Source organism: Xenia sp. Carnegie-2017, unplaced genomic scaffold, assembly GCF_021976095.1.
Source record: "Xenia sp. Carnegie-2017 unplaced genomic scaffold, XeniaSp_v1 HiC_scaffold_19, whole genome shotgun sequence".
Lineage (NCBI taxonomy): Eukaryota > Metazoa > Cnidaria > Anthozoa > Malacalcyonacea > Xeniidae > Xenia > Xenia sp. Carnegie-2017.
Window position 1 is genome coordinate 8,711,177 of NW_025813481.1, and position 17,139 is coordinate 8,728,315.

The 17,139-nt window shown below is 35.0% G+C and overlaps 2 protein-coding genes and 1 long non-coding RNA gene across 7 annotated transcripts in view; 2 read left to right on the top strand and 1 right to left on the bottom strand.

Moving 5' to 3' along the window:
• LOC124438077 overlaps positions 1-17,139 on the top strand; it is a 36,753-nt gene that overhangs the window by 2,796 nt on the left and 16,818 nt on the right. The window contains exons 1-2 of one of the 2 annotated variants that reach the window (XR_006945964.1): positions 3,577-3,665; positions 9,407-9,479. The gene's annotated coding sequence lies outside the window, so the exon portion shown is untranslated. Of the gene's footprint in view, positions 1-3,576; positions 3,666-9,406; positions 9,480-17,139 lie in introns of those variants that run through there. The other variant, XR_006945963.1, reaches the window with a different exon arrangement.
• Positions 1-17,139, bottom strand: part of LOC124438076 (neuropeptide FF receptor 2-like) — a 27,804-nt gene continuing 10,665 nt past the window's right edge. The window contains exons 1-4 of one of the 4 annotated variants that reach the window (XM_046988068.1): positions 12,229-12,474; positions 7,556-7,720; positions 3,441-3,711; positions 1-1,492 (exon numbers count right to left, since the gene is read on the bottom strand). In XM_046988068.1, coding sequence (XP_046844024.1) covers positions 341-1,447 — 1,107 coding nt within the window. In that variant the 5' untranslated portion in view covers positions 1,448-1,492; positions 3,441-3,711; positions 7,556-7,720; positions 12,229-12,474 and the 3' untranslated portion in view covers positions 1-340. Of the gene's footprint in view, positions 1,493-3,440; positions 3,712-4,729; positions 5,051-7,555; positions 7,721-12,228; positions 12,475-17,139 lie in introns of those variants that run through there. The other 3 variants (XM_046988067.1, XM_046988066.1, XR_006945961.1) reach the window with 3 other exon arrangements.
• Positions 14,432-15,764, top strand: LOC124438079. Its single transcript, XR_006945966.1, has 3 exons — positions 14,432-15,112; positions 15,194-15,236; positions 15,498-15,764. It is a non-coding gene; the product is annotated as an uncharacterized LOC124438079 (long non-coding RNA).

Consider the following 17,139-nt stretch of genomic DNA (forward strand, 5'->3'; position numbering starts at 1 on the left):
TTTTACTGCAGTTAACATGTATTTCAACAAATCATTTAACTAATGGACAATATATTAATCCATATACATTTAAACAGACATCACCATAACACGACGTCCCAAAATTTCACCTGTCCTATTTACAAGTCATAAAGGAAGAAAAACCTATATATATATAAGATAAATACAATAGCAAGTTCTCACGACTTTAAATCAGTATTATTATTTAAACTTCAATTTTTAACAATTTATAGTATTCTGATTCAGACATCTAAACTTTGAATAGAAGTGTAGAACAGTCCTTAAAATTTAGTTTCTCAGCTCATTATTATTAAATCCGTGATTTCATGCACTTGCAATGTTATACATTTGTTTCAAAAACAACTGCACCATTTAACTCTCTGCTTTCCAACATTTGTACTACCTTGCGCCAAATGGTGGTTGAATTTTTACTACTACGTCTTTTGAAGGAACTCGTAAACGAGAACCGCAATGAATACGAACTCCTCCCTACTTTGGACTTCGAGCAAAACGACTTGATGCAAGTGAAGTTGCAGCTGCCAAATATAAATGGGTTCATCATAGAATTAGAATACACTAAAATGTTTGCGAACTCTTGGAATTGTTTCTCGTGAGGAAATTCGGCCTCTCCCCATCCTTTATATAACCAGTACACGTCACCGGGTAACATGCAGATTACAAACATTAGAACAGCAAAGCCGAAAATCTTGATGATACGTTTATTACGTTTTAGACGGTACATGTGTGCTTCGCGTCCACAAACGCCCCTTTGCTGGCTGGCGTTCAACGCTGAGTTGCTTTTGTGCAATTTCAGACCTACTCTTACGTAACAGTAGCTAATTATCGTCAAAGGGATGCAATAGTCTATAACAAAAAGTGCAAGAGTGTAATAATTTGCGTCATTTGGACCAGACCAGACCTCGTTACAGCTGCGATTATCGTACGTCAGAGCTTTAACATATGGCGAGACAACAGCCAATCCCAGTAACCAAATTGCGATAATGCACTTGAATATTTCCATCTTCTTCAGCTTCGGTTTGAATGGCGTAATTATGGCACGGTAACGCTCAACTGCCATTGCAGTCAACGTCATAATGGAGACCAATACGAGCAAAGTTTGCGATGGCCATATTATTTTGCACAAAACGGAACCGTACGGAAATGTCTCTTCGTTAAGATAATCGTACATGTCCAACGGTATGCTAACTCCACACACTAAGAGGTCAGTGATGACCAGATTTAAAACAAACATTTCGCTTGACTTTCTACGATGTCCCGCCAAGGTTGTGCACATCAATATGTTACCAATGACACCAATGAAGCAAATCAAGCTCATACATACCAACTTAACAGCTATCAAAGAATCATGAGCAGTTGTGTTTTGATGGTTGCTCCGATCGGGGCTGTCTACAGTTGGCGACAGTGTCATATTTTGAAAGGATTTCATCCTCTTTAAACCCAGTCTTTAAAATGCACAATTTGTAAAGATGGTCTAGAAAAACATCAAATGTAATGAGATTTTCAATCATGTTAGCTTCTTGCAATAATTTCATAACTATTTTTTGTTGTGGTAAAGCTGTTAGTGAGAGATAATGGTAGCGTTGCGTACGGTTTAGTCTGGTCTAACTACACTCATACACTACGCGTTGGTGTATTGGTCTTAAACATACGACAGTAAAATTGAAAGTTTCGCACACATCTGCCTCGGTACGGAACATTTTACAAGAAATAAAGTGCACTTTTACTGTCCTTGAAGAAAGCATTAGGTGTGGATTGCTTTAGAACAATATAAGAAAGTTATGTACGACTGTATGACTTTGTCGACTTTCATGTAATCGCTATGAAAGTGTAAAAATGAAATGAACGTTCATTCACTCAAACTTGCCGAAAACTGGACTGATGCAAACTGTTCTACGTAAATATTTATCGAACATCGTTACATTTTACTACTCGTTTCCTTATTATTTAATTAGGTGGAATTTAGCGCTAAAAATATTGCAAACAAAGCATTTTGTTCTTCTGAACACATGAACTTCACATATGTGTCAGAAGAATCAAAGAAAAACAACATAACCGAAACAAAGTGAGTAAATCATGAGTGATTTCGTAATTTATATGTTGTATACTGCATAGTAATAATAAAAGAATGTTATGCATGAATGACGTAATTGTGTCGTGCCAAATGTCCTTATTATGTATCCGCTACGTAAGTGCGCATACAAATTAACGTTTATCGACGCAATTTTAGAGAAAGTTGTAGCTATTCGTCAAAAAAAACAAACTGCTTAGCCTTTGATAAGCACTTCTCGAAATGAGTTTTAGCTTAGCATTTTTTGAAACGCCAAGGTTTGATACTAAGATTTCTTGAAACTAATTTTATTTGCCATGATTAGGAACATTTTTTCTAAGAAACTGCACTATCCTTGGATCCCTAGATTACTATTACTATTACAGCAAGGATCTTGAGTGCTTAGAATAGCAGCTAAATCAATGTATTCAAATGGATCGATACGACTGGGCTTAATTCTTTGGCCGCCATATTTTTTAACCCAAATAACGTAATAGGTTATAAAAGTAAAGGACACAACGTGTGCATGTTTTTCGTGAAAATTCGATTTTCATGAAAGAAAGGGTCAAAAAATGATTACGCAAGGCAGTACTATGACTTCTTAATTTTTCGGTTAAGGTACACACAACGATTTGTCGGGCAGACACTGACGCCATATTACGTGTTCTTGCCATATATGAAACATTTGTCGTGTAAGACAAATCGCTGTGTGTAAATAATGCATTCGATGTATTTACGCGATTTCAAAAAAGAAAACAAATATGTCGAAAAACAATAGCAAAGCGAAATCAAAACTTCTCATTGTAGCTACGGAGGCAATGTATAATTATTATTATTGCCTCAAAAAATAAAGAAAAAAAGAAAACAAATGTAAAGATCGGTGTGGGTGAAGTGCAAATCGATTTAAATTTTGCCGAGTTTCTTTTTTCAAGAAAATATACTTGATTTTTCCCTTCTTCTGAATCTCTGCAGCTTTTAGCTTTTCAATAAAATTAGCGACGCTTTCTTTTTCCGTTTTGACAGAAGACACTTCGATGATTTTTCGATAATCATAATTTGCTTGTTTATGAAGCCATAGCAATACAGTAAAAATTGGGAACAAATCTGTAGCTTGTTACAGATTTTCATCCGATTTTTTGAGTCGGGCGACTTTCCAAAGATGGAAAGAACACGTAATATAGCGTGTCGGCCCGACAAATCGTTGTGTGTAAACGTACCTTTAGCTTATTTGTATTTGGAGAAAGTCGAGTAGGGGAAATCATTGTAATGAAATGGCAAGATTGCAATTTTAATTTCAGGCATTAATCTTAAATTTAGTAACAGACATTCATGCATATTTTTGATATAGTATTTTTAAAACAATACAACTTACGATACGTTGCTTTCTCAAGAACTTCATGTCGAAAACTCGTTGTTTTGAAGAGCGCTTGGTAATATATGTAAACAAAAAGCGTTTTAGTGTGTGCGATCAAATCGGTCGTTGACACTTCAAGGCATGTGGTGTTTGTACTAAGTTTGTTGCATGTGTTCGTCGTGCTTCTTCCCGAGACACAAAAAAGAAAGACCACCAAACACCCCGTTCTTTATGGCATCTGTAGTAAGTTAATTGGACTTCTGTTTGTGCTGTTTTGATACACGGTTAGCTGTTTAAACGAAACACATGTCGTACGTTTCGAGGCGCTATGTGCATTTATACAGGCATCTAATTAGGACGAGTTTGATGAATTATATCATGATCATGCTGAGATTCTTAAATTCAAAGCAATTTTTCCCATCTCATAATTTTATTTTATTTTCTCTTCGTCGTTAAAATCATGTTTATTGATATCTATCGTTAGGAAAATAAAGCATTCTTCATGCGAAATGACCAAAAAAGTAATTGTACGTTTGTTTGAGCCTTTTAACCCCGCATAGATTTACATAAGCATACAAATTCTTTTTCATTCAAGAATGTTGAAATACTGTTTTGTGAACCATGTGTTAGATTCAACTTTGATGGATTCAGAGATATAGGTCTTTATCAGCAGATTTTTTTAAATTCATACAGACATAACTAATTCCTAATTCAATTATTAGTATAGTGTGTTTGCAAATGACGTCATAGGACAAAGGCTGATGTTCAAGTGTTGCTCATCATGCACATTTAATATTAAACGAAATTACATTTCAGCGAATAAGCATATTGCTCATGGAAGACAAAATAGATGTTGCAGCTGGTTTTCTTGCTGCAAATGCGTTTTGTCCTAACTGCAAATGGCTGAGTTTAATTCAAGCTGTCAATGTCGCGGTGAAGATCGAGACTTAACGAAGAAAAACTGATGTATTAGGATTACTCGGCTGTGTTTCAATTGCACACAAAATGGAGGCTTGCATGCATACAGACTTTGCAATTTTTTGCTTTCTTACTAATAATAAGAAATCTAATCTTCTCCATTCTGTACTAATCGAAGTTGCCCCCACCCACAATTAACACAGGATTGACGCCAATATCCAAGAAGAAGAAAACCTACAAACGTGCTTAATTCTACACAGCGCTTTGTTTGGGAGCGTTGATTCTGGCTTGGCATTGTGGTCCAAGAGAGTGAAAACCTACTAACTTGTTTAATTCTACAAATCTTGCCATCTCAGCTGGAGATGTGCAAATTTTTTTAACGTAATTAATAAGATTTTGAAGTGATTTTGTGACAATATGTCAGCAGCAGTAACCTACAAAATATGGGTGGCCATCACATCATCAACGTTAAAAGGCTGTATTCAAACTAGATAATTTTGAAATGGTCGTTCTTTAGTAATTAAAGCCTTTCACATTTCATAATGATTCAATAGTCAGAATATAATCCTTCTACAGAGCAGCAATATAGTTTTCTCAATACATCAAAAAAGGACGCACTTGTTAATTAACTCCAAAGACAGCGTCAGTCTAGAAGCTGTTATCTCCGCAAAACGGAGTCCAATCTTGCAGCACAACGTGTTCAATCGATGCTAGAAACGCCAAATGCAATTCAATATTCTTTTAAAATGTCTCGCAAAAGAAAATTTACTGGTTGTGTGGCATTTTTTCCCCCCAGATAACTGGAGATTGTGGGTGTATTTAATAGTATTAGAATACAAGATTCAAGAAGCCAGACAGTCCTTACCATGTATGTCATTTAATGTGGTCATGGCACAACCTAAAGTTATCTACTGCTTGCCAAAAATGGCATTACTTTGATACATCTATTATTAAAGCACAGTTTCCGACAGTCTCTATCTCGAAAATCTATTGGTCTGTTGGCACCACACGTTTTATTACTGCAGACTAGAAAGGAGGAGATACAGGTCTGCCAAAAATAGCTCAATACCTTAAAGAATTGTATCAACTTATGCATTCGTATATCATGCATGTATACGAGCACTTTGGTATAAACAGGTGCTCGTGCAGGGCATAAGGTATTATGCAAATAAGATTAGAAGAAATTTGACATGTGGCATCCAGTATTTAGTTCTATATCGGAATCCCACAGTCCAAGTTACCATTTGGATATCAACGATAAAAAGCAGCGGCGGCTATTTTAGGGCTTCAAACGAAAGAACTTAATCTTAAGCTTAATTGGTTCATCAACATGGTGGCTATGAACTCTGGTGAAAACGCTTGACAGGTTTCAGCAAAAAGTGTCACTGTAGAGTGTGTATAAAAGGAGAGAGAGATCACAAGAGAGATAAACTTTTCTGTTTTTGTAGGCAAGCGCATTAGCATCCTTCCTGTAAACGTCAAAGAGTAAATCATATGGTGGGCGTTAACGGGCCGTGTTTGTATTTCAAAACAGTAGAATACATGGTTGTAATGGTATATCTAAGATTGCAGAACATTAATACTACTAAAAATATTATTTCTGCCTGATGGAAATATAGGTGAACACTACTATTACACGATTAAACTTAATGTCATGCGTGATAGAAGAAAATATTACTCGTAGAAGCACTATCGCTAATGCGCATTTTATGTAGACCACAAATTTTTTGAAAATAGACATGTTTCGACATCTCATGATGCCATCTTCAGTATAAATGAATAATCCAAAAAATGAATAATTCAAAAATGAATAATTCAAAAATTTGTGGTCTACATTAAATGCACAAAATATTATTCCTTTGCACTGTTGTCCAAAGTTGATTAACAAAATTGTTTTGTCGTTGAAACGTAAAAATGTCTATTAGAATGATTGAAATGATTTCTTATTGTATTTTGATTATTGTGTAAAGTTTGTTAACACAGTCAGCCTATGTATAGTTGAGGGAGTGCACATTAAACATTGTATGGAACAACACGTAGAATTTCTTTTGACCATAATGTATGACTTTTAAAATTCGGGACTTATATATACACATATGTAGAATAAGTTAGAGTAATGCGCAGTCAACGTGCACACACACATACCAGTGACTATTCAGCATTTTTTTTTATCAGAACAGCATCTACACTGCAATTTGTTTTGATGGGAATAAATCGTATGTGCAACATTCAAACATGGAAGACTAAAAAACACTGAAATGAGTAAATATACGCATGCAAGACAAGAGTTTAGTCATATTCTTCAATATATATATGTGCAGGCTACAATTAAGTTTCAAATTCTACCGCTGATTTGGTCGCCCTCTACATTACCTCTGCTCTTTTTCATACCACTTCTGTAAAAAGGTATATTTAGAATTTGAAATTGAATTTCGACTGAAATAACGGTGCATGGATCTGGCACAGGTCACTTACGATGACATTTTATGTCGTATTTCATAGCTATTTGTTTTTTTATTATTTCAACGTGAAGGTGCAAGAAACTAACCCACCAATGAGCGCTTCGAGATTTGACAAGCTGGCATTTTTTAGGTATAGACCCGAAACTTGTTTCTTGACTTTTTTCAAAAACGTGTGATCTAATGCATTTCGTGATGGGTACGAATTTTGCTTGACGTTTTTCACAAACATATGGAATTTCATACATTGTTCATAGTCAATGCTTACTTAGGAATACGACTGAGTTGCTACAATAGTTACCGAATTGAAGGCTCAAATGAATCTGCATGTTGTATTTAAAGTACCTCTATCGATTTTATCAGTTTATTCTTCACCTTATGAACAAGGTGAGGCCCACAAGGGGTCATATATTCTTGGCAAAACGAGTTTGAATGCCCATGCTACTATGCGCACTTGTGTGTTTAGGGGTTATGTATTTTCGCTTTTCACCGTATACGAACAATCAATGTTAGTTTTCTGGCTATTTGAAGGCCATTTTCCAAAGATAATGATGGAACTTCTGTGCCGGACGTAGTTAGATATAGCTACTCACATGCAATTTGGGGACACTTTACTAAATTAAGTATTTTTTACAGCATCGGAATCGTTCATATGCAATCCATGGCGCATGCATGCTATCAGATATATTTCAATAATTACTCTAAGGACTTATATTTTTATAGGTACGCTGTAAAAAACAGATATCGAACATATACCTGTTGTATGCTGTTCACCCTGCGTATAACTGAGTTTACATGTACGGACTTTTTGATCAAAAGATTCCAACGAACTTGCCAGTTTTGGACGCTTTGGTTACTCCTTCTGCATGTGTGGCGGTCTGATTTGTTGACGGAAGTTTTTTTGATTTAAGTCGTTATCGTCTGGTCAAAAGATTAAGAATGCTTAGTAAAGTGAAACTAATGACTTTTACTTGTCGATTGTTGTAGATAACCAGCCAAAATAAACTGATCATGATAATCTTAATTTTAAAAATGAATGTGATTGAAGTTTTAAATAGCCCTGCACCAGAGACTTACCCAGATCTATTATTGGGAGATGGGAATATTTGACATATACATGTTTGGCCATGTCAAGTTCTTTTGAAATCAGCCGTATTTATGGCTGAAAATGTACATGTCTTATTATTGAGCCGCGGTAATGATCTGCATTTGCAGACAACTAATTTCGACAATTTTTCCATGCCTACTTTTTAACAACGAAAATTGTGTGCAAGCGGCTGCCAGACAAAAATTGTTCACTGCAGAACCAATTTTTCCATACAATGCTAAGTAGAATAATGAAGAAGGAGCTGTTTTTCCATTTAAAAAAACAAACAAACAACTAAACTCAAGTTTTTTAGTCTCTGTTAGTATTTGAAATTGGGTTATTTTAGGCTGGAGATTATACCAGTCGACATATTCGCAGCTAGTTAAGAATTCTTTTGACTGTCAATATAAACATTGAATTGTATGCACTGATATAGTAAAAGATATAAATTATACATGCAAAAGACGAATTGGTTTTCGTTCGATTTTAAAAACATTTTTATCATGACCCAGCTAAGGCATTTCTTGAGCTTAACATGATAATTCCTAATATTGTGCTCAATATCTTAAAAAAATTATTAATCAACACGGCGAGAACGCGTAACAAGATAAAGTCTTGACTGAGTCAGATAACTGAAACGATGTCATGACAATTCCGGATGTTTACCGAAAACAAATTCATTTGGGCTATTCATACAGTTTTTCTTAAGATACACATTTTACGATACGAAACCCGCGCAACTTCCATAACGATGTTTATCTTGTTAAATGTGATCTGACACAGAAATTACCAGTGATCACTGATCATGTTTACATTGTAGAGATTATAAAATATTTTTTATTCCAGAGACTGCTTAACTATTTATTGCTGTCTTGGCAGTTGCATGTGCAATGTGTCAGTTGTTTAGCGGACGAGTAAATAGGTATAATGAAAATAGGCTTATTTTTAAGTTAACAAAGACATATAACTATGACATTTTGGTTGTATATATTTAGAAAGTAAGCTATCCAGTTGTTAGACTGACGCCAGCTTAGGATGAAACGTTTGGCCTCAATTTTAATTTTGTGCGCGATCCAGCGTTATGCAAAACCAATTAGCTACAATTTTTTAACCAATGATATCGTCACAAAGGTATTTAAATTCAAAATTGGCGGCTGTATGATTTTGCATAACCCTGGATCAGCTGTTGTGTTGACCGAATGTGCCATTTGCAGATTCTTTGCGAAAAAGCATTTCGATCGTGCTTGGGATTATGGAAAAAGCATTAATACTTACTACATTAATATATTTTTACTGGTGTGTTGCCCATGCAAGCTGGGCTTTTTTGCGTTGAATGGTTGAAAGCCCTTAGACATTGTTTAGATTTCGTATCACATGAACGCATTCAATTATGCAATTTTAACACAGATCCTTGATACAGATGCTTTGTAAAGCGTAGGATACCAAAAATGCAACTATTAGTTTCAAATTAGGATTTCAATACTATAAAGTTATTATCGTTTGTTAATTTTACTTTTTAGACATAGCCAACTTCGCAAAAGAAGAAAAAGCAATTGGTTTGAAGACACACAAAAGAAACTTTTCATCATGATGGTGTGTTGATTTCTTGATTTTTTTATGTTGAAATATACCGTTTCTCAGTACAAATGAATTTTTTTACGACAAAACCGTTAGGCTCGTCTTTGCAAGGCAAACGAGAGAATAGACTTACATACGAGCTGAAGAATTTTAGAACTACGATGATCAACCGTCTTCTCAAAATTCAATTTTTGCTCGTCAAATTTTTGCCTTTTTTATCTGTTCGGGTGGCAAATTTTTCAAAAGGTGGTTCTCATTTCATTTGGTGATAATTGCAGATCTGCTACAATGTTAAGTAAAGGGTTAATAATCTTAACATCAACTGCATGATCATTTGAGATGTATGACCGTTGAGCAAAACTCTGCAACACCATTTTGCGTAACTTTCATGTTCAATTTTCAAATAATATTAGTTCAAATCAGCTTTCTCCTTGCTCGGAGCTAAGAGGAATTACGAAACGGACGAACGGTCATTAAAAAATGTGAAACGAATTAAGAATCGATACATTACGAATTGATACATTATGATTTGATGCATCATGAATTGATACATCATGAATTGATACATCATGAATTGATACATTATGATTTGATACATTATGAATTGATACATTATGAAGCTATAGCTAATAAATCAAACTTTGCTTGACTCCAATTTCACAAAGTAATAAAAAAAACTGAGGTGATTTCAAGAAATATATCATAAGTTTTGCGAACTTTCAAATATACCAAACAGTTGTTCAGCACCTGTGAAAAAATTATGATCGCTAATTTGTGCACGCTCATACAATTTGATTACGTCTCGGGAAAAGTATTTCAAATGTAAACATGATGTGAATCTGTCATTATTGACGTAGGAATAAACTCATAAATGCGTATCACATTGCATTCTGCAAATATTTTTTCTATTTGCGTAATGATATATTTCAATCTTTTTTAAATTTACACTCACTCAGCGTGTAAGTGGCTCAAATTCAAGAGTCAAATTTGCAAGAAGTCGTGTGCGCGCCTTTAGTGTATCAAGAATTAAATTAAGTGAAGAACTGGATCTTGATGAGCTGATAATCATCTTGGTTTTTTTCTTTCAACATTTGCTATGACTATATCAAAACTACACGTCAATAACTGGCTCAATGAGTTGAAGTGATTTTTTAATTGATCACACGCGTGACATATGGATGAAATAAATTCGCCTTTTTTATTTTAGTATTTTGCCTAGCAGGTAAATGGCTGCATTGATTTCAACGAAACCCTTCAGGGTTAAATTAACGAGATTTCCCTTCGGGTGAAATCAACGAGACTGTCCAGAAAAGCTTGAGTGGAAGTCAAAATTTCAAATGGCGCATGTTAGATGGCGCAACGTTATACAACGCAGAGACATGCAGCAATAGGGAACACATGTAGAATTATGGCTACCTTTTATGATGATCATCGAGTGTTGAAGTTTCAGTTTGCGTCAAACGTATTTACTAGACCACGTCAATATTGCTAAAACAGCGCGTGTCGTAATTATGTACATAGCCCACACAGAACTAGATCCCGTAAACACAATTTCAAAAACAAGGAAAATTTTTGACTTAGAAAAAACCGGGATAATGGGCACTTTGGCATGTGTTACATTTTGCGAACAATGGCGGATGACATAAAATTTGAGGATTTTCATTTAAAAAATAGCAAATTCGTGGTTTGTCAGTCGTGTTTTAAAATACCGAGGCTTCTGTTTGATTCCCACGAGTATTCATCCCCAGGCTTATAGCTTTTTACGTAATAGGAAAAGCTTACTTACGCAGAGCTAAGAGCTAATAAAAGCGCCATGGTTAAAAATACTCCGTGCAAATTTAGGTTAAAGTGTGCAATTAAGAAACAGCTCAGTGCAATCCAAACAATCATGGAATATTTATTGTACTGGCGATACCAGCACAATGAAAATTGTTAGGGAAATCTACCATTTATCATCTTATCACAGGAAACATATTTGAATTCATGATATATGTATATGTCAGTTGGCATAAATTATACATGTACCATCTGTTTACTTTTTCAAAGTTTTTTACGACTAATAAAGTAAATGGTTTAAGACTGTGCTAATAAAGTGAACAACGACAAAAACAGTCCTTCTCAGGACTATACCACCTGGATGATCTACATCTACAAACATTTAACTGTGCTAATGTTGCTAATTTGGGCATGTAACAGTAATTTTGTTAACATGTTCCTCTTATGCTCCTTTCTTAAAGAGAAAGCGTTATTTCAATTTATGTGCTAAAAATTATAGTATGGGCACATTACTCTAATGTACAGATATACATCAGATGCTTTAATTACTTTAAGGATCTATAAAAGTCTTTATCTTGCTGAGTACATATGATTTTTCAGTGTAGGAAAATAAAGAGGTAAGAATTGTCTAGTTTTAAATATAAGAGACGTAGTTGACTTGTTTTTCTATTAATGAGAGTATCGTAATTATGCTGAGCTGCATGAAATAACACAACCCTGTTAAAGAATATTCTTTCGATGAGCACTTTCTTAAGTACATTTTAAGCCCTATTGGTGTAGCCATTTTATGGGGATATGCGTGAGGAGAGATCGCAATGCAAGTAAAGTCATTTGATGTAGTGACAAGCGTTGTCGCGCCTTTTAACTTATCATATCGCTATATTTCCGCGAGACTTTTCAATTAGAAAAACACCCTCCAAGGAATCTTACACTTTCTAACCAAATATATGTCTCTATAGAAGTATAAATATACTAATCATATATTTACCTTGCAAGTCTTTCTTGTGTTTACGTGTTACATTTCCAAGACTATCGAGAATGCATCTGTTTGGCAAAATTGATAAAACATAACTCTTAGCGTAGATGATAAATGATTCGAATGTTGAGAAAGTAATTTCCTATCTACGAATAGATCAAAATGTCATGAAATGGATACGCTCTCACAAGGGAGTAAACGCAACATGCTTGTTTTGACACCCTTTGAATATTTCGATACAATCTTAATTGAATTTTGCATGACCTACCATGATAGGTTATTTTTCTATGAAAAGCGAATGGTTGTCATTCGATAGCATCCCAAAGCCATTTTTGATTGTCTTTATAACAAGTAAATGAAAGATGGACGCATTTTTGCTTTGAAACAAACAGCACATTCTCAAGCTGTTTCGTCATCAATTTATGACAAGTAGATGAAAGATGAATGTATGTTTGTCTCTAAACAAGCAGGAAACGTTCTGCTGTTTCTTCCTGAATTGTATAGATGGTTTAATTTGCATATTCAGCGTCAATAAGCTTATCTGTTTTGTGCCTTTGACTTGCAATTCAACCAAAGTAGGTTATGATGACGTTTTAAAAAACATGTGTCACTCGTAGGTAGCTAAAGATGAAGAGCAGCATTGAAAATACAATAACGGAAGTATAATTGCCATCAGTAGTGTGGCCAGCACACTAATTTATTCAGCTATGCAATTTTTTGTTTTTTTACGGCAAACTGCGCCATTACGGTAAAAAATTCTGCTCACGCAGTGAAAACGATGATGTTCGTGAGGGACAAGGATTCTCTCTGCTCTTCAAAAGTAAAAGGGAAGTTTGATGATCTCTTTCATTAAATGTCGTCGCAAATTTGAAGCCTAGCTCGTTTGAAATGTTATGTATTCGATGAGTCTTTATAGGAACTATACAATTGATTTTAAATGCTTTATGATACTTTTTTAATTTATTTTGTTTCGTTTTGTCTTGCTCTTAGATGTATTTCAAAGTTAATTTTGTATTAAATTAAAGGGCAAAATTCCTATTGTTTAATCACAGTGCTCATCTAGGCATATGTTAAGATTGCATGTGAAAATTTGATGTAATAATTTGCATTTTATGTGAAGCGCATTATAATTATCGATCTAACTGCATGGTACAGGTTTTCCTCTAAAAGGCTTTGATAAACACAATAAGTTAGAGGTCTATATTGTTATATTACAGTATCAGCAAAACCTAGTTGCTAGTTCCTACAATTAAAGTTGTGTAAAGAACGAAGAACCTCTAAGTTTGCAAAGTGCATCTCTCATGACAAACGATGTTTATAACAAAAAAGTAAGGAAATTTTTGAATTGTAAAGTGTGACTTCAGCGCGAATTTTGTCTATACATACACCCCCATACTCATGTTTGCCATTTCTCGTTATTGATAGTTGAGGATCTACCACCTAAAATGCTGACCTGATTAAATTTAATTGTTAATGGTGACAATACAGCATACTTTTTTTTGTGTCCAGTTGGTTATATCTCTGCTCAAACAGTCTACAATCATGATGGGAACGACTTGATTGATATGAGTTACACCTCATGAAAATAAAGGAACAGCATGAATTTATAAGCTTCCAGGATGTTCCATATTGCAAACATTCGCAAAATGCGGAAAATTTGTATTGCATGATGTAAATAGTCAAATCATCAAGATGAGAAAATTTTGTTTTTCATGCCGAATTTTCTAGTCAATTGGCTGTTGTTTTCCACTGTTGCTCTTAAACTAGTCATTTTATTGATGAAAATATCGTGCTATTAACATATTATGCAGGACATGTTTCATAGCTTCATATTGTCATAATTTACGCATTCATGAAAAATATTTTAATCAAACATAATGAGGATTCATATTTGCATGTTACGTCCATGTTACGACCACTTATCTGAAACTATACTTGATAACGCACTGCGCTATTTCTGTGAAGCTAGAACCGCCATATTGGAAGGTCCCACTTAATACGAAAAAGTAATCATGATATCCATCAAAATCATATTCCCACAAAATATGCTAGGTTTATACATGGCTTTGAGTTCCAAAATAACAGAAATACGTCGTCATCAAAGCTCCCGTTTTATAGCAAAGTTTGTTTTTACTCCTCAAATGGTACCTAGTAATCGGGTGATAACAATAGACCCTTTGCAGTGACGTCACGCACGCTTAGCAACTGTTGCTGGGGGAGCATCTGGAGGACAAGCACTTGTGCACGCTTTATATATGTTAATATGGCTAGTAACATAAAGTCAGCGCTTTCTAGGTCAAAAAAAGGTTTTTTGCCTGGATATATAGAAAATATTCAGTGTAAGGATAGTAAAGCGCGTTACAAAATTAAATTAGGACATTGCAATGGAGATGATCCGTACGAAATACCAAAAAATCAATGGCTCGACGATATCGATCTGTGGCCTGCTGTCAGCTACATTCATGTTGGCATGTATTTATTATTTTCGGTCAGTGCGTACACGAAATAGCAGTTAAAAACTGTAAGAGTCTTGATAGTTATCAAAATTTTGTGAATGGATGGGTGCGTGAAGTGTTGGTGAAAAAATATGACGATCATTGCTTGCTTATAGCTCAAAGCAGCTTGTCGCACCAACAGAGATTCACCTTCCAAGAGTCTGATCACAAGCATTTGCTATCCAGAGCTGAAGAAATTTTCAACTGCAGCAACAAGATGGGGTTGTCAACATGAAGAGGTGGCAAGAGACAAATATCGGAAATGGGTAAACACAAACCATGAAAATGTTTCAGTAACAAACAGTGGATTCTGGATTCATTTGACCCATGAATCTCTTGGTGCTTCTCAAGATGGGCTTGTCTCTTGCCAATGTTGTGGCAATGGGATTTGGGAAATAAAGGTTTGTTATTCATTGTGTCTATGTTTCATGGGGAAAAGGTCAACATAATAATTACATCACCTGTTGATTTTGTTTTGATAGTGTCCATTTTGCCATAAAGATGAGACAGTTGAAACTTCAACAGGTGAAAGGTTGTTTTGCATTGAAGTAAAAAGTGAAGGCACAAAACAACTTAAAAGAATTCATGCGTATTACTATCAAGTACATTTGTAAATTATTCTAATTTCATTTAACAAGCTTAATGTATAGCAATTCACTTTCTTAAGTTATTGCTCAGTTGTCATGCACTGGTTTCAACTAATGTGATTTTGTTGTATGGATAGAAAAAGACTTGTTTTCATAAATTCCTTTAGCAAGCTTAATGCATAGAAATTCACTTTTTTAGGTTATGGCTCAGTTGTCATGCACAGGTTTGAGCTACTGTGATTTTGTTGTGTGGACAGAGAAAGACTTGTTTGTTGAACGAATCTTGCAAAATAACGAATTTCTAGAAAGGAAGATAGAGGCAGCAAAGAAATTTGTGTTGAGGAGACTCCTTCCAGAGTTAACTGGAAAATGGTACTGAAGACCCAAAAAATTGAATAAATGAAATATAATGAATCAAATGTCTTATAAATATTATTAGTACAATTTTAAGTGTATGCATGCAAAATCTTTTAAAAGATATTATTTAGTCATAAGGTAAGACAGAATCACAAATGTTAATTAGTGCACAGCTAACAGTAACTATTTTGTCTATCGTAGTGGGCTCATTTTCTTTAGAATTGACAAAATCAATTGGCTGAGTTGAACTCAGAAGTGTATATTTCTTTCTAATGTTTCCAATCACTCTTTTCACATGAATCCTCACATTAGCAATTCTTCTGGTTTGCTCAACTTCAATGCCACTGAGCTGTTTTTTACCCTTAGTAAAAGCTGGCATCTTGATAGTTGCACAGTACAAACCAACTGACTCCTGGATATCAAAGCCTTTATCAACTAAGATTACATCTCCAGGTAAGAGCTTATCAAGGAGACCACTGTTCTCAGTCAAATGTTTGTCACTGACTCTTTCTCCCAGCCATTGGAAACTGAGCTTACTGTACACTGGGGGAGTGACAGCATTTAAGTACTTAATCGTGTTGTGGTGCTTGTAGGATGAGTAAGTTTGTGCCCTCACAAGAGGATTTAATGCACAATCTAAAAAAATCTCAAAGCAGTCAGTTTCTAAAATCCATGGGCAAGGTCTTTCTTAAGGCTTCCCTATCAGGCCATAAAATGAGAGGGCTTAATCAATTATAAAGAACAATTACTTGTAAGAAAATTCTTGATACAGTTCCCTTGTTGATGTTTCCAAATCGATAAGCCAAATCCACACCAGTTAAATTAAAGTACAGTTTCATAACTGTTAAAAGCAACTGCCTAAATGGTGACAAAGAGCATTTGGGAGAATGCATAAGGTAGGGGCGTACCAGTTCCAGTGTTGCTGACAAGATCTTCCAATTTGGCAGACCAGTGTAAAAGAGGACTTTTTCGTCATCATTTAAGAAAGATTTCTCGTCAAGCGTCATGTCACTTATCTTGTTTTTTAACTCAAGATTTTCTTAGGTCAAGCGATTTATCTCGCTTTTAATTGCAGTTATTTTATCCAAACTCAGTTCTCTTTGTGAATATTTGGTGTTCGATTCTGATTCTGACAATGAAGCAGATGTGGCTGATTATGACTCCGTGTTCTTCGTCTACAAGATGGGTTGTCAAGGTCGATTGGGTCACTGCTGACAGTACTGTTTCAACGGATTCACTTTTTTTCGTTTTTCATTTCTTTCCGAAGTACGAGCATAGCGATCGACGTCAACTTTTTCCACATATGTATGTCCAAGGTTTTGAGATGGAGCCCAGTCTTGATTAGTTTGGTCCGTTAAAGCCGATGGCTTCCTTGTCATTGTAAACAAAACAATAAATGGTATAAAATGACACAAACGAACACAACAAAGCTTTTTTCAACTCATTGGCTTACCAGTAACAAAATGAAGGCTACACACTCGTAA